Genomic DNA, 24,352 nt, shown 5'->3' with positions numbered 1-24,352 from the left:
GTTTTTCAGGTAAAGGTTGTCACTGGAAAGGATGGCCAAGCAGTAACACCAGTTGCCATAGCAACACAGCTTCCTCCCAATGTTTCTGCAGCTTTTTCTGTCCAGCAGCAGTTCCAGGTGATAGTCGCAACACTGTTTTAAGCAATCATTTTGATAACATTTTCATTAGTTTATTTCCTTAATTGTATTTAAAAAATCTTTTGTTAAAGAAAATCCTTCATTAATTCTTTGAGATGTTGTTTTTGCAGGTACACCAAGGGGTTGCTGGCACCATTACAAACCCTGGTGACATGGATGCCTTTAAGAGGCAGCAGGCTATGGTGCAAGCAGGTAGGGCAAGGATCGTAAACTGCTGCCTCTCTTATGTTGCTTTGTTTCCTCCCCGTTTGCTTTGTTTTCTGTTGGTTTTCTTTTTTCCCTCTAATTGCTTCTGCTTTTAGATATTTGGCATCCTCTACTAGAGCTCTATGTTGAAGTCTTTACCGGAGGAAGGAGAGGTGACCTGTAAGGTCTGCAGAAGGTCATTGCTCTGTGCAGAGTGCTTTTGTTTTGCGTTATGAGGGTATTGTGTGTTTTAAATCCCAGATCAGGCTAAGAGGTCCCGGATTGACGTTGGTCGCCATGGGCTGATTTTCCAGCATCCTGGTGTAGGTCCTTTAGGATCACCTGGCGTTCCACTCCAGCAGCTTATGCCAACAGCGCAAGGTAGGAGTGCTACTACCAGGCCGCTCTTTGTTCTGTTCGATGCTGCTGGACTTATCCCCTCCATCAAACTAAGGAGATTTTAAAAAGTGAATCACAACTTCATCTTCTACAAACAAACTTCAAGCAGCATCAGCAAACAGCTCTTCATCCGTGTGCTGGAGTTCTCAGCAGTCCACAGGAAGTTCAGGCTTAGCTGTACCAGCAGCAGCTCTTTCACTCTGTCATGATTAATGGGGAAGAAGGCAATCCAAGTCTGAAGAAGAGTAGCCACTCAATGGGAAGATGCCATGTCTTATGATTTCCCTTTTTTGTTATATCTATCGTTCACCAGTCGTTATCCATCTCTTCTTTTCTGAAGTTTGTTCCCGTTCGTCATCTTTGTTTGGACCGACCTTCTTGTCCGTTCAGATGGATTTTCATCTAATGTGGCGGTGGATCACAGAAAGTGGGAGCCCTGTGTGAATAGATTCACTCTCCAATGGGTGTTTGCTTGTTTTCCCATTTTATGAATCCACGTGCCATGCTTCCTTTTGGTTTCCCATTGCATTCCTTCTCAAGTCTTCCCCTCTCTCCGCGTGTCTCTCCTTGTATAATCAACAAGGATTCAACATCATCAATCTTAAATTCATACGTTTACATCTTCAAGAGTGTCTTTTCTTTGTGTCATGTTCTCGTTTAGTTGATTTCCTTCCATGTTATTTCATGGCATTTTGTTCTGACTTGGCCTCTTTCCCTCAGTCTAAGTAGGAGGGGGATCATGTGGAGGAGTTGCGTTCACGGCACAGGTTTTTGCGATGGTGTGGGTGAGTCAGGGCCAGGTGCTGATGGCTTCTAGGCAAGGTGGTGTGACGTGCAGGGAGGTAAGGCAGGTGCTGCTTTAGTGTGCACAGCTCTGCTCAGGGCCTGCTGTCTGCAAGACCCCATGTGTGTCCTTTTGCTCACCTCTGTGCTTTGTCGCTACATGAGGCATCTAGATGCCTTGGTTTACCGCTAGAGTGACATTGCTTCATGCATGCCAAACATGGTGTTTTTGTGAGTGTCTGCTCTATATGTATTTTCCCTTAATTTTCCCTGTCTCTTTGTTTCCGCTGTTCTTTTAATACAATTTTCCTTTGTAAGATTTCTATATTCTTCTCTAAAAACCTCTGTTATTGCATGTATAATTTCTTTGATGTTTTTAACCACATTCTCTCAACATTTGAAATACAATGTTTTGGTTTTGCATTAATCAAAGTAGTATTTTATTTGAGAGACATGTAGATTTTCACATTGATTTCATTTCTTCTGTGACCATTTTGCTGTATGACTCATTAGTTTCTGCTCTGATCATCAGGAAGTAGTAAACAACTGTCAAATCATACAGTACATCTTGTTCATTTAGGCAAAAGGACCCAATGAGATCTAATAGCTGAAACTTAAACCATCGTTTAAAGTTTAAAACATCTTTTTAATTATCTACTTAGAAGCGTAAATATATAATTCTTGAAAGTCGTCTCTCTATAAGATATAAGGAGTACTATCAAGCACTTTCAAAACATTTTTATCTTATTAAAATTACAAATGGACATTGAAAAACACTTGACTTGGGACGACAAGATTGATCTTAATATCATTCTGTGTGTTACTCTCTATACCACCCCTTTGTTTGTCCTATAATTTGGTTACTATGTGTACAGGCGGGATGCCGCCTACTCCTCAAGCAATCCAGATTGCAGGACAGAAGCAGAACCAGCAACAATATGACCCATCCAAAGGACCTCCAGTGCAGAATGCAGCCAGTCTACACACACCTCCTCCCCAGCTACCTGGCAGGTTGCCCCAAGGTACTCTCCCTATGGCAGGCCTGTCAATGACACTCTCCCAGCAGGCTCAGTTACTGGAAAACACAGCTCAGGCTGGTGGTCAACTGGCACAGGTGAAGGTGCAGGCAGGTGGGCCTGTCCTGACCACAGTAAACCCCCACACACAGCTACAGGCCCAACTGCAACAACAAATGCAGCCAGGTCTTCATATCCAGCTGCAGCCCCAGCAGCAACAATCCCAGGCTGTTCTTCAGTCAGGACAGGCGGTCAGTCTACTTAAAAAAGTATAAATACAGTTTTCAAGTATGTTTTTTTTTTACTGGATCATAAGACTGCAGGTGACCTTTAAACATGTACTTTTCTCTCTTCTCTATAGACGGTCACACTTGCTCGCCCTGGTACAGAGTCAAACCAGCCAGTTCAGAGGATAATGACCAACCCAATATCCATGACATCCATTTCTCCTGCTCCCCTTCCTTCTACCAATCCTGTCGCAACCCCCCACACTGCCAATCCACTTCGCCCTCATGGTGCTAACATCAACCCAAGCACCCAGTCCAAACTGAGTGGAACCAATGGCATATCCACTGTCAAAGTGGGTGGCTTTGGTCAGAGTGCAACCATGCAGACCTCTCAGGAGGGTTCCCAAGACAAGCATGTTGAGCAGGCCAAACTGGTAAGTTCAATAAGCACAATAAGGCCCTGTTTACACCTGGTATTAATATTAATACTGGGATCACAACTGGACAGACCAAAGCAAAGGTGTTAAGGCACGTAAAATGTCTTGATTATCTTTTGAAATGCTATCAGTCGGACCAAATGTGCACAATGAATTTATAAGATTGGAGTAAACAAGGCTCGCTGACTGAAGTTCAATAGGGTGGAAATGAGACATGGAGCAGGCATTAAGATGCATGTGGAGACCCATGCTAAGGCAAGGTGAAAACCAGGGATGTGATTATTCAGGATAAATTCATAATTCTGGATTGTATAACATGCTCTCCTGCTTCTTTGTCTGGTGCCAATCAGGGCCTTTCTTTGCAAACAGATTACTGCAAACAAACTTGGCTTGAATATCTTCAGTACATTAGAATTTAGCCATCTTGTATCTGAGCAACTAAATTGAATTGAGTAATCATGCTTTCTACACTGAGGTCACATGCTGTTTCTATTTTCCCAGGAGAGTCAAGTGCATCAGCGCATCTCTGAGCTTCGGAAGGAGGGCCAGTGGTCAGCCAGTAGACTCCCAAAGCTTGTTGAAGCGTCACGTCCAAAGTCCCACTGGGACTACCTCCTGGAGGAGATGCAGTGGATGGCCGCTGATTTTGCTCAGGAGAGGAGATGGAAAGTCGCGGCAGCTAAGAAGGTAAGACAGAGATTGAATGATTCATTAAATAATTCAAATTACAAATTAGCCTAACCTAAAAAACAGATGTCATGTTTATCTTTCATCTGTGTCTCCTTACAGCTTGTTCGCACCTGTGCCCGTCACCACCAAGAGCAGAAGAAAAGTGAAGAGAGGTCAAAGAGAGAAAGGGAAATTCATCATCGCCACATTGCCAGCACAATTGCCAGAGAGGTGGAATTTTTCTGGTCAAACATTGAGCAGGTTTGTTAATTATTTATACATTTTCTTTATCGTTTAACCTTCTAATGATTTGCATATATTAACAGTGTTAATTTTGTATTTATTTCTGTCAGGTTGTCGAAATCAAATTGCAATTTGAGTTTTATGAGAAGAGACTAAAAGCACTCGGCTTACAAAAAGCCTCAGCCAAAGGTATGTCTCTCAAATCAGCTATCAAAAACTAAAGTCATATATATATATATATATATATATATATTTTTATACACAAAGCATTTAATTACCCAACCATTGACTCTGGGTTAAAGCTAAACTCCGCTAATCTTACTCAACCTAAACTGCCTTTTTATTAACCACAGTTTTGAATTCATCTTCCTTGTCTTACAGTGCCTGGTCAGTCAACAGTCATGAAAGGTGATAAAGAGGTAAGTGCAGCGCTGACACTTTCAGAACCAAAATGAAACTCTTTCATCTTATTTATATTATTAATACACATTTTTGTTTTTTATAGGAGGTGGGAACTTCAGCTAAAAAAAGGAAATCAACTTCATCTTTTGTTGATGAAGATGGTAAGTTCCAAAGAATCAAACATAAAAAAATAAAGCAGATGTTAAAACAGTCTTTAAAGCTTTACACTAGGGTTGGTGATCACAGGGTATAGATTTGATATGCAATGCATGACACACAATAACAATATTATCACGATAAAGCAAGAATCAGTTTATAGCAATACATGACGCCTCAGATTCCTGATGAACTAAAGAATACAACATACCCCTAAAAAGTGCAGGATTTAATTAATTTATCCACCGCAATTCAGGGTCAGTTTCACAAAATTTCACAACAACTGAGATGAAACGATTTGTGTGTTCAGTCTGTAAATTACATTTATAGACCTGTCAAAACAAATATGGGTAAAAACATCTCTAAAAGAAGACACCATTTAACGTAAACATTTTATACTACAATCTTTTTTTAAAGCATAAAACTAGTTTATATGTAAACCTGTATATATTACCTAAGCTGTAAAAGCATCTGTCATGTTCGTGCAGTCACCATTCTGGGCTCTTGTCATTATGCTCATAACTTAATGTGCCTATAAATTCAAATTCAAATAACTTTATTTATCCATTAGGAACTTCAGTCATGTAAAATAGCATCAGTCACACAGAGCTCACAGGAATGACAGCCCAGCACAAAAACAAACCCCACACACACACACACACACACACACACACACACACACACACACACACACACACACGTATCACATATCAACATCCAAAGTGCAATCAAAGAGTCCTGAGTGAGTGAAGCTTGTAAAGCCATACAAAATGAGGCATGACAGATTAGCAACAAATAAAGCTTACGTTTCTTAAAGGTTAAAAATGAATAAATATTCAAGCTAAGTTGTGAGATATATTCAACCCATGATAAATAGGTCATGAATAATGTTCAGAAAGGTTCAAAAGAGTGGTGTTAAACATAAATAAATACATAAATAGATAGATAAGCTATTTAAGAGTCTGATGGATGAGGGCACAAAGCTTGACATGGCTCTCTTAGTCCTGAAGAATTAATTTTGTTTCTCATCAAATCTGAAATGTTTCAATTAAAAAGTATCAAAACCTTTTTCCGTTTCCCTCAGAGCACAAATGGAGTGGGTAGTGTTGTAAAATAAAGTGCTTCTTTACTGGGAGCACTACTTGACGGACAAATATGGCAACTCGACACAGTGTCTTTTTCAGTCAGCTTTCCTTCCTCAGTAGCCTTAAAACTGCTGACATATGAACAACAGGGTGAGTTTCACGCATCACCCCAAACTATTTTCATCTGTTCATAATGTATCTCTTGTCTTTTAGTCCCAGATGAAGAGAGCACCATAGAAGAGCAGGAGGTGATGGAGGGGGAAGCAGACCACAAAGCAGAGCTGGTTGACCTTGCCAAAGATGGTATTCATTTACTTTTTCTCTTGGTCTTTGTGTATATGGAGATGAAGGATTTTGGAGGAGAACTTTGTTTATTCTTAAACCTCATTTGTATGACATGGTCAGCGAACTAAGCTGAAAAGATTATCATTTTTTTTAATTCTGGCATTTCACTGAGGTATGCAGCACGTCCTCACATTTGTTATGGCTGATAGTGTCGCAATAACAACAGATCACAAATCAAATTGTTTAAACATTTTTTCCTGTATGCTGATTGAAATATGCCACACTAGCATCAGAATTCCCTTCCTTTGTGTCTACATTGCTAACTCAAATGTTTTTGTATTTTAGCTGAGATGACTCTGGATGCTTTAAAGAAGCAGTATGCAGGCGCTTACGCTGACAGCTTTGAGTGGCCTCAGCCAAGTCCTCACAGTGAGGAGGAAGACATGGAGGAGAGTGAAGGTGCGTTTTTAATTGAAAAGTATTAACATGTTCATCTCGATACCTGTTCTATCTATCTCAGGTTTTCTGTCTGATGTTTTTGTATAATATGACTGTAAAATAGTTGATATTTTTCATATTCCTCAAGTATAATATGGTAGTATTTATATTTGTCAGGGTTTTATTCTTCTGTTGCTTTATTTGCTGCTGCTGTAACACCACTATCTCCCAGTTTGGGATTAATAAAGTATATCGATATCTATCTAGAATGTCCTGCAAGCAGTCCACCTGAGGCAGTGAAGATAGACTCTCTGCTCAGTGTAGACCAGTACAGAGGAGCTGACAAATCCACCTCCTCTGACTCTGATGGGAAGCCTGCCAGAGACATAGCTGAAGTTGCTGCCACCACAGAGCTCATCCTGCCCAAAGGAAGCTTCAGGACAACCTCCTCTGTAAGACACACACTTGTCTACAAAACGAACAAATTAAAAATGTCTGAAATCATTTTTTTAACTGCTCTCTTACTTGAATAGACCCGCAGCCCAGCTCCTATTCTACTGCATGGGTCCCTGCGTGAGTATCAACAAATCGGTGTCGACTGGCTGGTAAACCTCAACAAGAAACACCTCAACGGCATCCTGGCAGATGAGACAGGCCTCGGCAAGACTGTACAGACAGTCGCATATATGGCCCACTTAGCAGGCCAAGAAGGTATACCTCTGTTTATTTAAATAAACAAGATTTTAATATTTGTATTATTTTTTTAATGTCATTAAAATGTTTTAATTTTCCTCAACAGGCATCTGGGGACCCCACCTTATTGTGGTAAGAACGTGCAAGCTGCTGAATTGGGAGGTTGAGTTCAAGCGCTGGTGTCCTGGCCTGAAGATCCTCCTTTATCTCGGCAACAGGCGGGAGAGAAGATTTAAGAGAAAGGTAGTTTTTGTGTTTGAACAAACACATTCTGATGAACTTCCTAATTAGACGGTGGTTAATGCTTTAACATATTGTTCGATCTCTTAACACAGTGGTGGGGAGAAGCCAACAGCTTCCATGTCTGTTTGACATCCTACAAATTGCTGATGAAAGACCAAAGCCATTTTCTGAGGAGAAGGTGGAGGCACATGGTCCTGGATGAGGTGCAACTTCTCAAAAACATGACTGAGAAACACTGGGAAACAGTCTTTGCTCTCAAAAGGTAAGCTGGCTCATCAATATAATATGAAGAACAGATCTCAGGAAGAAGATTTTGGGAACATTTTTTTTTATCAATTCTTCATCTGTTCTATGAAACACTAACCATTCTTTTGAAGTATAAGCAAATCACTTGACTGATCCATCAGAGGGACTTTTTGTCTCTATGGTTGGCGTGTAACTGTACACAGAGGTCACAATTCCATTCATACCTGATTGTGGAGTCACAGTTCTGTACAGCTTTGGTGTAGCCAGGGTAGAAGCTAGAAAAAATAGTCCCCAAAGCATAATTCTGTTTCTCTAATTTATTTTGAACCAACAGTAGAGCTAGGTACAGTTTTTTTCATCTTGTGTTATTCAGTTTATTAAACATTAACATCAAAATTATGCTCAATAAAATTCAGAAATGAATAACATCTCCTGATGATACTCCTGAAAGTATGAATAATTGTTTTTGTACACCAGTAAAGGAAGCAACCACAGACTGACTTCTTTGAGCACTTTTAACAAATACTTGAAGCCGGGGTCCTGTCTTAAACACAGCAGGGGATAAGTTGTTAGACACCTGTGTTCTTTTGTCTAGCTCTTTTGATTTGCACGTTGATGCTGTCTAATATTCATTAGCATGCTGGTAGTGTCTCCAATGACTTACTGCACTGTGAACCTGAAGTTTCCCCACACAGCTGATGTAAAGAAGCAGATTTTTTTCTAGCTCTGCCTTGTTCTTGTTCTTTTGTTGTGTCTGCTTCTTCTCCTGCGTTGTTTTATAGTGGTTGGCAGTTACACACATTAACACTATATGAATTGGGGGGTTGACACTGCTATGTTAGACTGCCTTTTTTCTCAGTTTGGACGTGTTTGTGAAATAACTGCATGCACAGAACCCTGACATCTGTACCATGACGGTTCAGGACTAATTACATCCCTACTGAAGTGTAATTCTTTAATATTCTGCTTGTAAAAAAGCTTGTTTAACTAAGTGTGAGGTTTATGTGTATCTTGCAGCGAGCAAAGGATTCTCCTCATCAACACTCCTTTACAAAACACTCTAAAGGAGCTGTGGACCATGATCCACTTCCTTTTGCCAGGAATCACCAGACCCTACTCAGACTTCCCTGTTAAGGCAGGAACAGACCAGAACCAGGACTACTGCCACAAACTGGTCATCCGCCTACACAGGGTGGGTTTTACACGTGCAAATTCCCCCGCTTTTTAAACTGTGCCATGTTAAAGTTAAGACCATGTTTGGTTCACATGCTATCCTTAAATGAATGTTACTCATGAAATCGTATCACTCCTAACTGTAGATGATCCAGCCTTTCATCCTGAGACGCTCAAAAAGGGACGTGGAGAAACAGCTGCCCAAGAAGTATGAGCACATCCTGAAGTGTCGTCTCTCCAGCAGACAGAAGAGCCTTTATGAGGATATCCTCACTCAACCAGGGTGAGATATTTGCACTTAGTTATTGTGATGTCAGAATACAGTTTTATATCGCGCTTATCTGATGTTTTGATCACAAACTAATCAGGCTTTACAAAGTACAATCCAGACATAAAGCTGTAAATCAGAGATCTATATAATGTTAATCAAAAGTGGTATTACTGCTGTGTGACAGTCCTCAAATGTATTTTACCAAATGCAATTAATGCTCTACTTTGTGACTTATTACCTTTTTTTTCTGAATAAATCTTTTACAAATGTTTTTATTCTCCACAGTATCAAAAACACTTCATGTTCACTGAAGAAATACTTAAGGACTAAATCCTTTATAATTCTCTGTGTAGAAAGAAATATAAACAAAATGGTTAAAGTTGTCAAGCTGTACAAATGTAGAAGCTTTTAATACCATGTCTTCTCTCTGGGTTTGTTCTTGTAGATCTCAGGAGGCTCTGAAGACGGGTCATTTTGTCAGTGTGCTTCAGGTTCTGATGCAGTTACAGCGAGTGTGTAACCACCCTGAGCTGGTGGTGCGAAGAGAGAACAACAGCTCTTACTTTGGATCCTCCCTACAATACAACATCCCATCACAGGTGCTGGGAGCTCTTCAGAAGGAATCAAGCAAGGTAAACACGAGTGCTTTGCATCATGGATGAGCAACAAGATGTTGAACTGTTGAAACTCAAAAATGTTTGCAAACACCTGCTCAGCATTGCAAAGAGGATCAGTCTGTGAGGGGATGAAGAGAATTCATCCATGATCTTTCTTCAAACTGGTTAATTTGTCAAAGCTTGAAACATAAGGATCGTGGTGTTGATAAAATTTAAAGATTGTCCCATTCTTTTTTATTACCTTAAAATCTGATGTATAGGACGCACATTTAATACCTTTTTCTTTTAATCTAAAAAGTTGGATGCGCCACCATCACACACTACTCAAGAGGTGAAGCAATTAAAAAATTCATCCCCATTCATTGTGAAATACAAGCTGATTGCTGCTGTGCTGGGAAACATAGCAACACAGAGCAGACTGGCTGTGCTACTTTTTTAACATATTTTCATCTTTTCTCCCTCCCTCCTGCAAGCGGTGGCATATTGTTAAGTAAAGGAGCACTTTTTGATTAAAAGAAGTCCTATATTAAAGTTAACGAGTGTCCACTTTCCCTGTAGGCCGAGAGCTCAACTACAGTACTGTAGCTAGTAGGAGTGCAATCTCCACAATGCGCAAACAATTTGAACTAAAAGAGCGACACAGCTGTACACAAACTGCACGTTGAAGACTTCACTGAACGCAATAGAAATCAGAAACAGACTGCGCCTTATATACCGGTGCAACTTATATATGGATTGAAGTTTACATTATACAGAAAGAACTAGCAGTGTTAAGAAATCACTTTGGATTCCAGCAACATGGGATGGACACGTGTCATTATATTTTTAAACTTTTGAAAGACTTTATTATAAATTGAACTGAAAAAAATGTTGCTCCACTTATTAATACTAATATTAATGATTAGTGTTTGTTGTTTTTTAGATGAAAAGGATTTCAAATTTTTAAATTCTTATTTTGAACCTGCCTGTTATCATCAATATTTTACAGCAAAGAACCTTGTGCATATGTCAAATATTTTTCAATGATTAAAATGTGAATATTAGCAAATAACAAATTAATAATCAATCAACCTTTATCCACTTCTGCTGTTGTCTTCTATCCTCCTAGATCGCCAGCATGTCGATATTCGATCTGATCAATAATGAGAACAGACTGACTCGGTATCAGACTGAAGAGGCGGTACCCAAACTGAAGGTCACTCAGCAGCTCATCGAGGAGATCTACACTGGTCCAGATCCACCACCACGACCAAAGCCATGCCCAATAAAACCCATGAGGTCAGCAATAAGAACAGTATAATAACTTTATTAACATAGCACCTCTAAAAACAGATGTTTATGTGGTGCTTTGACAGACAAGCAAAGGCAAGAATTCAGGAATATAAAAGAATAAGCATCAATAGTCAAGCCAAACATTGTGTCTACAACATGCAAAAGCAAAAGGTCAGCAAGAATAATTGAGATTGAAGAATTAAATTAGAAACAAAAGATCTAAAAAAAAAAAATGATAGTAAAGTAAAAGCAATACAATTGAAGAAGTGAATAAAAAGTAAAAATGATACAAGCATTAATGTTCAGTCAGAGTTGATTACAGATTATAAGATGTGATAAAAATCTCACAATGCAGGATTCATGTGGAGATCTTTTGATTTGCTCTAAATGTTAACTTATTATCATAACATTGATATTCTTGCATCAGATTGTTCCAGCCGGTGCAGTATGGGACGAAGCCAGAGGGCCGCCTTGCTACAATAACGAGTACAGCAGGCCAGCGCCCACCGACAAGCTCTCCTGCTACAAGCACCTCTGCTTCAACAACCAACCAAGCAGCTCAGGCTAGAGGCAAGTCCCCTGTCACCTCTGCAACTACTACAGCCACTTCTCAAGGTAAGACCCTTTCAGTAAATGACAGGATTGTTTGTATTACACTGGGCAAAGGAGTCAAGATGGAATCCTAATATGACAAATGTAAACACCCATAGCTGTTGTGTTGGTTTAAAATGTGCTTGCACTGTGTGCGTTAAAGAATGTACATGTGTATAACACATGTATTTGAAGGGACTTTAAGAAAACATAGACAATGGACATGTGCATTTATTTATATTTTGTACATTTTTAAAAACAGTGCTGTAAATTTGAAAGGTGAGGTACTTGTTCAACCTCATGGAGAAGTACAGACACCTTCACTTGCAGGTTTCAAAATTTAAAAAAAATGTATTGTCTATCTCAGTGACAGAAAATTACCTTTGGTTAGAGGCTTTAGTAACATATAAACATTAACACCAATTAGACTCACATAGCATCATAAAATCATACTACGGAGGTTACATTTGTTTACATTTATACTTGGTGGGCTTGCCATTTTCCTCTTTAAAGGTTGCATTTAATTATGGCAAGAATAAATATGAGGCAACTACAGATTCCATGTTACTACTTTGTTTGTTGACTACATGCTGTGATCCCCTGTAACAGCTTATTGATCAAATAAATACTAAAGCTATGCAAATGGGAATGTAATAGTGGAGGGTATTATAGAAGAATCAATGCTCAAAGTAAACTATTAAGATGACAAGCTGCAGGAAAAAGAAACCAATTACTGCTTGGAGGAAGTTCTGTTGGCACTGAGCACACCCACAGAAGGGCCTGCTATTCTACAGACACACCCACTTAATTCAATGTTAGGTTAAATATGTATTTATATTATCCAGTATATCAATACCATGGTTCATATTATTACATCCCTAATACTGCTTGCTTAGTCCGTCCTCAACAGCTGAATAAATGAAGGATGTTCAATGACCTTACTGATAATTAGACCAAATATTGGGTCACAGCTAACATGTAGCCCCGTACCCCGGTGCCTTGTACTTCACAGCGGTCGGGACAGCCTCTCAGAGAGCCCTGACTACCCCTCCTGTCATCAGCAGCAGCAACACTGCCGCCTCCATTGTAGCCTCCTCTGGGAACACTGGCGTTGGGCAGCATGTGTTGGGGCCAGCGTCTGTGGCCTTGGGCCAGACTTTAACTGGCACAGTTATGGGCTCATTAGCTTCCATTAACCAGCCTGGATTAACACAGGTCCCCAGGCCAGCTCTAGCCCCCAGCCATGCAATCCAGCCAAGCTTACTGTCCCAGAGGCTGGTTCTAACATCCCAGGCCCAGGCACGGTTGCCTAGTAAGTGGCCTCCCTCCCTCTCAGAATTACCCTCCACCCTCTGGCACAACAGTATGGGCTGCTCTTCACTGAGGCCTTCACTTGGGGAACTGCTGATATGTGTTCAGTCTTTATTCCCTCAGAGTACTGGCTATGTAATTGGGCTCGACATTAATGGCACTTGTGCAGAATTTGTTGTAACAGAAGATTTAAGTAAAAATAACATAGCATAAAACAATAAACCTACAAAGGATCCCTTAATATTACATAATAGCCATATCAGCAGCATCTCCACAGCCTGAGTATTCTTCAGTTTCTTTCTCGAAACCTGCATGAACACTGTGGCCGACTCAGCGCACACCACTACACTGTTTAACTGAGTTATTATTTCCTCCCCCTTCTTTTTAATTATTTTTTTCCCAGTTTACTAATTTTCTTTTGTCTCTTGCATCAGCCCAGCTGCAGGAAGAAATCCCAACGCTTTGGTTGTTTTGTTTTTTTCTTGCCAATGTTACGATTTCACTTTGAAGTTGTACATCACTGCAAAGCATGTGGAAGTTGCCAACCCTTTCTGCTTTTACATGTACGGAGAAGCCTTATCAACAAGATGTATAAGATGAAATAATTGCGTTTTGAATGGCAGAACTAAAGATTTGTTAAACCCTTTAAGTGTAATTTTGAAGCAAAGACATAAAAGCTAAAATTTTTCAAAGTAAAATTGAACCCTTCCTAAAGCACAAAGTGTTGCTAATCCAAAAGTTATTTAATCAAAGATAGATTTTTATCATTTGCCATTGATTACTGCTTAGCTCTGAAGATTTTAAACATCTTACATCATTTCATACTTTTGTGTTGTAAACATACTCTTTTGCCTTAGAGATCTGAGAGACATCATGTCATTTTTAATTACAACATTTAAATTACTTCTTATGTATTGTCTTATTTAAATCAAATTAGGTTGATTGAAAGCCATATCAGAGATGAGAAAAAAATGATAGAGGTTGTTCAGAATTAAAAATTTCAGGATGCCGACTCTAATGTGGGCCTCCCGTTGAGCAGTAACGTGTAGGGAGACGAGTGCTCTGATTTACCTGTGTCATGTTTTAGGCTCTCTGTCTCACCTGAGGACTGCCTTCTAGACATTTTCTTTCCCCCCCTTCAGGATTAGTTTCATTTTAAAGTAAGAGGCTGCTATGGTTCTGTTGTGGAGGGCGGCTGTGCTCACTCTCTGATTAATCCACCCTGGGTCTGCATGTTTTGTCTCTTTTCACCCTTCAACTAACTGATGCAGAGTAAAAAAAAGTGTTACTTTTTGAAATGTCCCAAAAATTCTGCAGACGTATTAATGCCGTCTTTGATGAAGTGTTTGCTCTTTCTTTCCTCTGAAGGTGGAGATGTGGTGAAGATTGCCCAACTGGCCAACATGGCCGGCACACAGAATCGTATCTCACAGCAGGAGACTCCAGTCACTCTGCAGTTTCAGGGAAACAAGTTCACTCTGTCTCCCAGCCAGCTCCGTCAGCTCACCACCGGGCAGCCATTGCAGATCCAAGGTACCCTCGGTAATGTACATCCCATTTTCATACTCTCTAATTCTCTTCATTCTTTCTTCTTCTTCTTTTTTCAGTTTCATGCATGTTACGCATTTTATTAATTATCAGTTGTGATAACTTTGAAGACTTTTATATCGGGATGCACAATATGAATTTTGTAAATTCTTTACATTATTGCATTTTAAAAAGACATTCATTAAAAGTAATTAATGCACATCTGGTGTAAGAAAGGTAATATGTAGTCAGCAATGATGCATATCCACACTGACATCACCAATGTCAACAGTGAGAAACAAAAAGCAGTTATGACATTTTAATTGTGACTCACTTGTGATTTTTACATGTAAAAAAAATAAAAATCAACTCAGCAAAGTTCATGAAAACTAACAAAAGAGACACTTTTTTATTTGTTTATTTTGACAGGGACAGTGTACAGCCACTTAGCTGTACTAGACGTTCGCTATAAGCTAATTTACCTCTGTAGTCCCTGGGCAGGAGACAGAGTCAAGTATCTGTTAAGAAATAACAAATACACAACCACTTTACAACAGCATCGAATTCATCCACAGTATCCACTAGTTTCCACCTTGTCATGTAAACTTTTTTCATCTTCATTCATGTGTTTTTGTTCTCTTACATTTATTTTGATGGCCAAACAGGTCTCAAATTTTATTCAAACTAGTGTTAGGTTTTGAGAAAATGCATCTGATATTGTACGCCTAATAGTATGTGTTGTCTATTTAGGTAACATCCTGCAGATTATGTCGACTCCCGGGCAGCAGCTCATCAGGCCCCAGGGATCGATGGTGATGCAAGCAATGCCACAAGCTGTTCCTGCATCCAATGCCTCAGCTACACCTGGCACACCTCATCCTGCGCTGTCAGCAGGCCAACAAGGTGCCCCTTTTATAGTGATGACATTACTATGTATGATTAACTGAATTCTCTTGAGTTATTTAGTAACATCATCCAGTTCCATTGTATTATTAGAATGAAAAATAGATATACATTTAATAAGGCTATTAAATACTACCTTCCCTGTATAATCACACATATTTTATTTTGGATTGTTTTTTGGGGGGAAAATATCATAGTACTGTATTTGTAAGTCAGTACAAGTAAGTAATCTATGGACATTGTATATTTCTGTTTTAAGCTCTGGGTGTGTCTACAAATGCCACATCAGCCCCAACCAAGCTCACTACTGCTACTAATGCTGGTTCTCAGGTAAGTTCATTAAATCTCAGTCAAAATCATGTTGACAACGTTTGCTTTCAATTTGAAGTCTTTTTATGCCTTCAACAAAAATGACTAATTACCTTTGTGTGTAACATCTCCCTCCGTAATCTTCAGGAGTCATCAGAAGAGAAGACTCAGCAGCTGAAAGAGCGTCTGGGCCGCCTGTTTGAAGCGAATGAGCGACGCTGCAGTCGCAGAGTTTTGTATGGCTCCGACCTGCTGCAGGCGTGCACTCTTAGCTCAGAGCCGGGTCACTCGGCCCTGACAGCTGGAGGCTGGAGGTGGGTGGGCATAGAGAGTTGCCTGAGGGCCAAGAGAACCTGCATGACTAGCACTTCTACACTGCAGTCCACTCTGCTCTCTGTGGAGGACCGCCTGGAGGCTGCAAACAACATAACCAAGAGGTACTTTAACACAAAATCTCCATTGTCCTGTACTGCGGATGTTTTTAACCATCATTAAACACTCTTCTTATCAACTCTTTGGGGTTATATTTGGCTAAATAGCCATATAGTAAGAACTGTGAGGGTGTGGTAAAACAATTTCATTGCAATATTAAACGTGCAGAATATGCACCACAAAAGCAGATATTAAAAACTTGAGATAGTTTTATTTAAAGTGCAATTTGAGATATTTTATTATCAACTCCTGTTATAACTATCTTATGTACATATATTGTATATATCAACCACTGACTACAATTGTCATCTTGTAGACTGGTCTGTGTGGTGCCTCGAGCTGTAGCCCCACCTCCTCAACTGTATGCAGCCAATCCACCGGTTCCCTACCGGCTGGATCAGAAATCCTTTCAACGTCGGCTACAAGAGGCCTCTGCACCCCTAGGTGCTGATATCCACCAATTTACATCCAGGAGTCTCATCCATTTTCCTGACCTGCAGCTGATGCAGATGGACTCAGGTTAGCATAATTACTGTTTTCATTACTTCTTATTAGCACGCTAAGACTGGCAAGAGGAGAAAAAACTTAAATGTTTTACATGTAAAAACATCACTGTAATCAGTCTGCACACACATGTTCAATCACTCGTCTCACACTTTGCTTAGTTTACCTTTCTCAAGTATGAGAGTAATCGGCCCTCCATTTCCAACCATCTCTTAGACCAGACCAAACCTTTTCTGCCAGGTCCCCCTTTGGCAGATGAAAATATTTTCATTTTTGGTCTTTAGATCTACTATTCTCAGAGTCTCTGCAGCCAGTATAATCCTTGTTGAAACACCACAAGCTAAAACAACTGACCTTGCCAAGAATAACACTTTGACATATTTTTCATTTCCACAGGTAAACTGGAGGCTCTCGCCATTCTGCTGCAGAAGTTAAGATCAGAGAGCCGTCGTGTCCTCATCTTTACTCAGATGGTGAAGATGTTAGACATCCTGGAAGCCTTCCTCGATCACAGGCAGCTGACTTATGTGCGAGTGGATGAAAGCTTCACTCCTGATGAACGACAGGTAAAATGAATACTATTTAAAGTGGTTCTGACTAGGCATATTTATAACAAGCTCCTAAATTGTAATTCAGCCAGTGTTACAAACACCACAGCCTCACAATAAATCTTTTGTTGAGAGGCTGTAAATGATTTATATAGTTACAGTCATGAATTCTGTTATCGTGATGGTTAACCAATCGTGGGAGAGCATGCGCCTTGATGGGCAGTGTGTGTGGGTTCCTTGTCTTTTCTCTTCATGATCTATGAAAGTTCATCATACTGTTCAGAATTCTGACTCAGTTTGTTCATGTGTTGGTGTCATGTCCCTGCAGGAGAATATAAAAAGGTTCAACAGGAACAGGAGGGTTTTCTGCAGTATCCTGACAAACCGCTGCTGTTCTGCAGTCGGGACTATGTTTGATGCAGACACCATCATCTTCTATGACACAGACCTCAATCCCAGCATGGATGCCCGCACACAGGAGTGGTGTGAAAAAATAGGCCGTTCTAAGGATATACACATATACAGGTAATATTGTCAACACAGGGAAGTCAATTTTGACGTCCCCTTTTCTATGTTGCTTTACTTTGTGTGTCAAAACTCTAGCTATCATTTTGAACCTTTTTTTAAAAACCCAAGAAACTTGATACTAGTTTGGTCATTTTCTGTGTGTTGCCCAGGCTAGAGAGTGGGAACTCTATTGAAGAGAAGCTGCTGAAGAACGGCACCAAGGATCTGATCAGAGAGGTGGCTGCTCAGGGTACTGACTACACCCTGGCTTTCCTCACACAAGTAAGACTTTCAGAAACTGCGCACACCTTTATTTGTTGTCATTGCTTTACGTTTATTCAAACTTTGAAGGTTATTTATGCATATATAAGAAAATAATTAATTTTTTTCTACACCAAGACCAACAGATAGAAAAGGTTAATAAACCCATGAGGTGTAGTAATTGTCTCAATATTTTGTGTTTGCAGCGGACTATCCAGGATCTGTTCGAGGTGGAGGCAGGCTCAGGGGAGAAGGTGGAGGAGTTTGTGGTACTTCATCAGGAACCGTCATCTTCTGAAGCCATCTCTCCCAGAGTGGCTCGGCCCTACATCCAAGCTCTGCACAGCATCAATCTGGATGCTCCAGCAGAGGAAGAAGAGCAGCAGCAGGTGGAGGAGGAGTTAGAAGGCAAGGAGTTGACAGAGGAGGACCAAGAGTCAGAGAGTGTAGCTAAAGGAGAGCCCGCTCACAAAGAGGAGCTGAACGCAGTCATGGAACAGGTAGCTTTATGCTTAATTTGTTCACTGTTACTTAAAAATTGGATGTACAAGCATACATTGAATGCCTGTCTTATATTTACCTCAATAGCTCACACCTATTGAAAAGTATGCGCTGCATTACCTTGAGTACCTCCACATCAGTGACGATGAAACTGCTCTCAAGGTAACTTCTACTGTAACAAATACATTTTCTTTTTCGTGTAAATCATTTCTGCCCGTAGATGATGGCTTTTCATTGTACATTTTGCCCTTTGGTGTCATTATCTGACTGTTAATGTTTTGTGTGCCTTTTTTTTCCCCCCTCAGGAGCAGTTAGAGAGCTTTAAGAGAGGCTGGGAGCTAAAGCAGCTGCAGAAGCTGAAAGAGGAGGAGGACGAGCGGCTGATGATAGAGGGAGATGAAGACCTCTTCACCTACACCAGAGAGGATGCCTACAACATGGTGGGTGGCCATTGAGATCTCTGCTAATCAAACAAGGAGTGGTGTGTGGATTGTATTGCACCTTTGTTGACAATAATCTTTTCTCTGTGATTTAACAGGAGTATGTGTTTGATGCAGAGGACGGCCACACAGAAATCATGCCGGTAAGAGACAGGGTTCATCACAGTATGAAAAGCGTTTTTATTTGTTTTATGTATTTTAGTAATTTTTAGGTCTTCATTAGTATTAAAATACTTAAGCCCCTAGATTCCCACTTTGACCCATTTCTTTGCAACTGTAATGGTGTCAAAAATGACCATATTAGCTTCTCTGGTCATTTGAGAGTTCTGATGTAGTATATCAGCAAAGTAACACTTACTTATTTGTAACTGTGTTCATCTTTGTTTTTTGTAGACAGTAAAATAAACATAGCGAGAAGTTTATATTATATTTAATAACATTTATTTATGTGACAACATGTTTGCTATTTGCTCTACTGTCAAAAAATGTCCAAGAAATCTCCAAGTCTAACATTTATGGTCTGGAAAATGATTCTATTTTCTGTGGGATTTTGTAGAATTTGGATATGCTCCCATCTTCCATATCAACATTTTTTGTATCGAGACATATCATAAAGTCACATTCTGTCTTTTCCCTTCTCGTCACAGGTTTGGACTCCTCCCACACCTCCACAAGATGACAACGACATTTACATCGACTCTGTGATGATGCTGATGTATGACACCACCCCCATGCCAGAGGCCAAACTGCCTCCGGTCTACGTCCGCAAGGAGCACAAGAGACTCAAGATGGACCCCTCAGGTGAGAGAACATTTTTCATGAGCCTCTTTACCATAATGTATGAGCCCTTCACTCTCTCTGATTACATGTTTAGTTACATATACATTGACTTGCATAGAAACATTTTGGGTTTTTTTGTCCAGTAGCAGCCAGGAAGAAGAAGAAGGGCCACGGGGAGACTGTCATTCCTCCACGCTCCCTGTTTGAAAAGGCCAGCATGCTTAAAGTTCGACGTGAGTGCAAAGACCAAAAGAAGAACTTTTCCCTCAAGCAGCAAGCACCCTTTGCCAAGCCCCTCCCCTCGCTGGTTAAACCTGCCATGGAGGCTGGCCAGGACAACCCAGAATGGCTCATCAGTGAGGACTGGGCTCTTCTTCAGGTACTTGCCCCTCTCACCTGCTCTTATGATGTTCTTACTTTCCGAGCTTTCTTAATACATATGAGTAAACCTTGAAGTTCACATCCTCATGCAAGACTAAAGCTATATTTAAAATACTAATATCATTGCTGTTTGTCTGACAGGCTGTGAAGCAGCTGCTGGAATTGCCTCTGAACCTGACAATCGTGTCTCCTGCACACACTCCGAACTGGGATCTTGTCAGCGATGTTGTGAACTCCTGCAGCCGCATCTACCGCTCGCCCAAACAGTGTCGCAACCGCTACGAGAATGTCATCATACCCAGAGAAGAGGGCAAGGTAACAGACAGAGTCAACCTTCTTTCAAACAAGAACTCACTCTGATTGTGCTTGTTTACCTAAAGCATGTCTCTGTTTCTATTTTTCAGTTGGTGTATGAGGCTAACCCCAAGAAGAAAACCAAAAGCATATACAAGGTACCTTCACCTGCTCATTTTTCTGTGATCAATGTGTCCTGCCCTTGAATCCCTGATCTCACTTTTCTTCTGTTTCTTTGTGTTGTGTGTTTCTGTTTGTGTCCTCTCTCAGTCTAAGAACAGCCGTCCTCTAAGAACATCTCAGATCTACACACAGGATGACAATGCCACTCACATTCAGCTCTACAACAGCCGCTTTGAGCTCATGAAGATCATCGCCAGTAAAAGGAGTCCACCAATCAAACCACTGTGAGTACTGTCTGCGATTACCACACCTCCGCCAAATGTTTTTTTCATGTTCAACAATGTTGTAGCTCGTGCAAGTAAACAGGATAACAAAAAAAAAACATCTGTAGTTTACAGCAAACTTGTGATTCACCAAAAGTTTTATTGGCTATTCAGTGTTTGTAAAATTGATGACCCTGAATGTGGAATTATAAATACAGCTTTTAGAATGATGCAGGTTTTTCATATTACTGTCAGCTGTATTCAGATTTTAAAAGCACTTTCTAAATAAGAAAGTTCAGGTTTCAGGTTCAGCTCCAACTGCTTCTACTGTTTTTATTGGAAATGTAGCAATGTGTAAGCCTATAGCGGATGTGATCCATTATTTCAACTTATGAAGAAGTGTTTTGACATGGAGTGATGATGTTAAAATCCACAGTTTGAGTCGTTTCTAGCTGAGGAGTGGAAACGTTATAAATTCTACAATTCACTTAGCAGACACTTTTATCCAAAGCGACGTACATCAGAGAGTAAGTACAACACAAGCAAGGATCTAGAAAAAAGGAACCAATGTCAGTAAGAGCAAACGATCAGCTTTGAGTCTGATTGGACACACAGGTGCTGACATGCAGTGCACAGAGGCAAAGCACAACATTGACGGCAGTTCTTAAGAGCTCTAATCAGTATAGAAACCATCTTATAAGTCGTCGTTGTCAAACAAAAACCATTGTCATTACCATCATCATCATCAATAATATGGAGACCATCATCATTAAGTTAGTAGGTATTCATGAAAGAGCTGGGTCTTTAACTTTTTCTTAAAGGTGCAGAGGGACTCTGTAGATCGAATGGAGTTTGGAAGTTCATTGAACCACCGGGGGGCAACAGAGGAGAAGAGTCTAGTCAGCATCTTAGGACCCTGTTGTGATGGTTGCCTTTCAAATGCCTTTCATTGGCAGAGCATAGTAGGCGGGAGGGAGTGTAGACCTGGATGAGAGAGTTAAAGTAAGGAGGAGCCATTTTTGTCGCTGTTTTGTAAGCGAGCAGCAGAGTTTCAAATTTGATGCGAGCAGTAACTGGGAGCCAGTGTGGGAGTGACATGTGCTCTTTTAGGAAGGTTGAAGACCAGTCGTGCTGCTGCATTTTGCATAAACGTCTTGTTTTCTCTTCCAACCACTGAAGTATATCTCTTTAAATTTGACTGATTACAGGCTTGGCATGAATCCATTCCAGAAGAATCCTAAACATGCCTCAGTCTTGGCAGAAAGGTGTGTTTAATATTTCCATTTATTTTTTTTATTTTTTTTACTAATGACTTCTTCCAATTCCAATTAGGATTCAATTCTTACATGTGATTTTCTTTACTTCAGCGGGATCAGCTACGACAAGCCTCTACCTCCCATTCAGGTGGCATCTCAACGTGCTGAGAGGATTGCTAAGGAGAAAAAGGTTATTTTTGACAATGAGGGTATTTAACTCTGTGCCCAAACTGTTGTTATGGAGAGCAATCAGGAGCATCTGCTTTGTGTTTCAGACAAAAGAAGTTCTTGTTTTTCGCTTCCTAACAGCATTTGTGTTTAATTTAGTGTAATGTGTGTCTCTGTGTATGTGTGTCTGCAGGCCCTTGCAGAGCAGCAGAAGGCTCAGTTGGCACAACAGCAGCAGACCGGAGCACCCCAGGCTCAGGCTGCAACCAGCCAGGTTCAGGCTCCTGCTGCTGGTCAGATTCAGGCTCAGGTCCCCCAGACTGCCGCAGTGGCTGGAACCGCTGCTGTTCCTAATGCAGCAGTTCTGGTTAGAATCAAAGCATCCACCATTGATATTTTTCTACATATACTAAGATCTTGAATAAGCCTTTTACATAGCCAAAGCTCTTAATCATACTTGTTGTGATTTTCAGGCGGGAGCCATAAAAAATGCCACCGTGGGCACAACCATCCAGGCGGGTACGATGACACTCATATGGTTCATATTAAAGATCTGTTGGTGTTCCAGTGTTTGATTCATTTCTCTTTGTTTGTTTCAGCCACTGTAGGGGGGAATGTGATTGTGAACACAGTAGCTGGAGTTCCTCCAAGTCCCTTCCAGGCCAACAAACGCCTGGCATCTCCAGTCATCCCAGGCACCCTGTCTGTGAGTCAAGCTCATTATTACTGCTGCTCTGGCAGAAATCAGCCACCTACTGACTAACAGGAATTCTTGATGCAAATAGCCTTTGGATGAAGCAGAGAGCACACCCACATTACTCAGTACACAGCTTAGTTATTACTGTTTGAGTGTTTCTCATTGTGTTGCTGTTGTTGTTGTTGTTTGTTCAGCCTGCTAGTGCAACCGGAGCCCAGGTGGTCCACGCACAACAGAGGGCTGTCACAGCTGCTGCTGCCCCGGCAGAAGTGGTTGCCATAGCTACAGGTCAAGGTGTTCGAGCGGTTACCCCAGTGACAGCGTCTGCAGTCGTTTCTACGACTCTGAGCCCCGGGCAGTCACAGACCCGCCCTCTGGTCACTCAGGTCACACCAGGTACTGGACTTAACAAAAGCATTTCTTTTTATAAAAGCCTCATGCACATGTACTGTTGTTTTATTGATCTGATGTGTTTGCTGTTCTCCATTCAGCCACAGGTATGCAGCTGCCACAAGGAAAGCCTCTCACCCCGGCACATCTGCAGATGCTCCGTCAGCAGCAGCTTCAGCAGCACCAACAGCAGCAGCAGCAGGGTGCTTCACCACAGATCAAAGCAGTGGGCAAACCCCAGGTACACCACCTCAATCTTTACACAACAGCTACACAAACTGCAATTTCTCCCACGTGGGATAAAGTGGAAAATACTAGCAGTTGTAACTTTGAGATTGCGTATTAGTTTTGTCACAGTTCTGGATCTGTTTCAAACTAACATTTGAGAAGGTTGTTTTACATGCACAATATTAGGGTGCAGGGGAATCAGATAATAACATTGTTGTGTTTCGTCTTGAATCTTTCTCCTTTTTCTTTGATTCAGTTGTTCAGGTCGATAAAGAACATACAAGCATAGATATAGAGGGCCATATATGAGCCCTCTTGATACAACCCATATTCTCATTTGCAACATAAGAAAAGACGCATGTAATGAATCTTATTTGTCTTCCGCACAAATCCACTGAAAGATTTAATCTGAACAAATTATAACCATAAAAGATCCACGGACTGATTCACCTTTTCTACAGCTGGTTTTTATTTTATTCATTTATAGAAATCATTTTCACTGTTCCCGGCCTTTAAAAGCCAATGAGAGCCTGAGTTGAAAGGAGGTGCCTGCCCCTGTTCTGTTACGACCAATTGCACGCAACAGTGCAGATGACTGTCATTTCTTGTAGCCAATTAAATTCTGAAGAGGTGGATATGCTGCTTCGGGTGATTTATTCATGCACACACTAAGGAGATCAATTCAAAGTACTAGATATTTTCAGAAATGCATTAAATGTATTTGTAAGTTGACATTTATACCAAGATAGGCTATAAGCCATGGTTTATTTGGAGAAAACAGACAAATCTATGTAAAATTAGCACCCCCATTAAGCTGAAATGGAATGATCCTTGTGTCATAAGCAGTGTTCAATTGAGATTGGCAGTCCACTGTGGCTCTGTCGAACAAAACTTTGAAGAAAGCTCAAAAGGAAGGGTCACCCCTAAATACAACCTCCGTTTTTGTTAGTTAGAAAAAA

General features: G+C 40.6%; 1 protein-coding gene across 7 annotated transcripts in view; it reads left to right on the top strand.

Moving 5' to 3' along the window:
- The window catches only part of ep400 (E1A binding protein p400), a 31,328-nt gene that overhangs the window by 3,141 nt on the left and 3,835 nt on the right, over window positions 1-24,352 (top strand). The window contains exons 3-47 of one of the 7 annotated variants that reach the window (XM_065964067.1): window positions 10-117; window positions 249-330; window positions 2,382-2,791; window positions 2,884-3,183; window positions 3,688-3,873; window positions 3,976-4,116; window positions 4,209-4,287; window positions 4,480-4,517; window positions 4,604-4,661; window positions 5,955-6,044; window positions 6,372-6,485; window positions 6,732-6,916; window positions 6,998-7,175; window positions 7,264-7,400; window positions 7,493-7,662; window positions 8,664-8,838; window positions 8,966-9,102; window positions 9,536-9,722; window positions 10,816-10,985; window positions 11,407-11,594; window positions 12,583-12,882; window positions 14,250-14,423; window positions 15,159-15,311; window positions 15,571-15,641; window positions 15,768-16,057; window positions 16,369-16,571; window positions 16,953-17,122; window positions 17,433-17,629; window positions 17,782-17,893; window positions 18,079-18,372; window positions 18,461-18,535; window positions 18,679-18,813; window positions 18,912-18,956; window positions 19,461-19,614; window positions 19,737-19,972; window positions 20,116-20,289; window positions 20,379-20,426; window positions 20,539-20,675; window positions 21,863-21,919; window positions 22,022-22,100; window positions 22,272-22,445; window positions 22,552-22,597; window positions 22,678-22,784; window positions 22,970-23,171; window positions 23,267-23,406. In XM_065964067.1, coding sequence (XP_065820139.1) covers window positions 10-117; window positions 249-330; window positions 2,382-2,791; window positions 2,884-3,183; window positions 3,688-3,873; window positions 3,976-4,116; window positions 4,209-4,287; window positions 4,480-4,517; window positions 4,604-4,661; window positions 5,955-6,044; window positions 6,372-6,485; window positions 6,732-6,916; window positions 6,998-7,175; window positions 7,264-7,400; window positions 7,493-7,662; window positions 8,664-8,838; window positions 8,966-9,102; window positions 9,536-9,722; window positions 10,816-10,985; window positions 11,407-11,594; window positions 12,583-12,882; window positions 14,250-14,423; window positions 15,159-15,311; window positions 15,571-15,641; window positions 15,768-16,057; window positions 16,369-16,571; window positions 16,953-17,122; window positions 17,433-17,629; window positions 17,782-17,893; window positions 18,079-18,372; window positions 18,461-18,535; window positions 18,679-18,813; window positions 18,912-18,956; window positions 19,461-19,614; window positions 19,737-19,972; window positions 20,116-20,289; window positions 20,379-20,426; window positions 20,539-20,675; window positions 21,863-21,919; window positions 22,022-22,100; window positions 22,272-22,445; window positions 22,552-22,597; window positions 22,678-22,784; window positions 22,970-23,171; window positions 23,267-23,406 — 6,906 coding nt within the window. Of the gene's footprint in view, window positions 1-9; window positions 118-248; window positions 331-674; window positions 706-2,381; window positions 2,792-2,883; window positions 3,184-3,687; window positions 3,874-3,975; window positions 4,117-4,208; window positions 4,288-4,479; window positions 4,518-4,603; window positions 4,662-5,954; window positions 6,045-6,371; window positions 6,486-6,731; window positions 6,917-6,997; window positions 7,176-7,263; window positions 7,401-7,492; window positions 7,663-8,663; window positions 8,839-8,965; window positions 9,103-9,535; window positions 9,723-10,815; window positions 10,986-11,406; window positions 11,595-12,582; window positions 12,883-14,249; window positions 14,424-15,158; window positions 15,312-15,570; window positions 15,642-15,767; window positions 16,058-16,368; window positions 16,572-16,952; window positions 17,123-17,432; window positions 17,630-17,781; window positions 17,894-18,078; window positions 18,373-18,460; window positions 18,536-18,678; window positions 18,814-18,911; window positions 18,957-19,460; window positions 19,615-19,736; window positions 19,973-20,115; window positions 20,290-20,378; window positions 20,427-20,538; window positions 20,676-21,862; window positions 21,920-22,021; window positions 22,101-22,271; window positions 22,446-22,551; window positions 22,598-22,677; window positions 22,785-22,969; window positions 23,172-23,266; window positions 23,407-24,352 lie in introns of those variants that run through there. The other 6 variants (XM_065964085.1, XM_065964082.1, XM_065964075.1 and 3 more) reach the window with 6 other exon arrangements.

The sequence above is a fragment of the Labrus bergylta genome, chromosome 2, assembly GCF_963930695.1.
Source record: "Labrus bergylta chromosome 2, fLabBer1.1, whole genome shotgun sequence".
Classification (NCBI taxonomy): Eukaryota; Metazoa; Chordata; class Actinopteri; order Labriformes; family Labridae; genus Labrus; species Labrus bergylta.
Note: the sequence above shows the minus strand (reverse complement) of the source record. Positions and strands in the feature narration are given on the sequence as shown.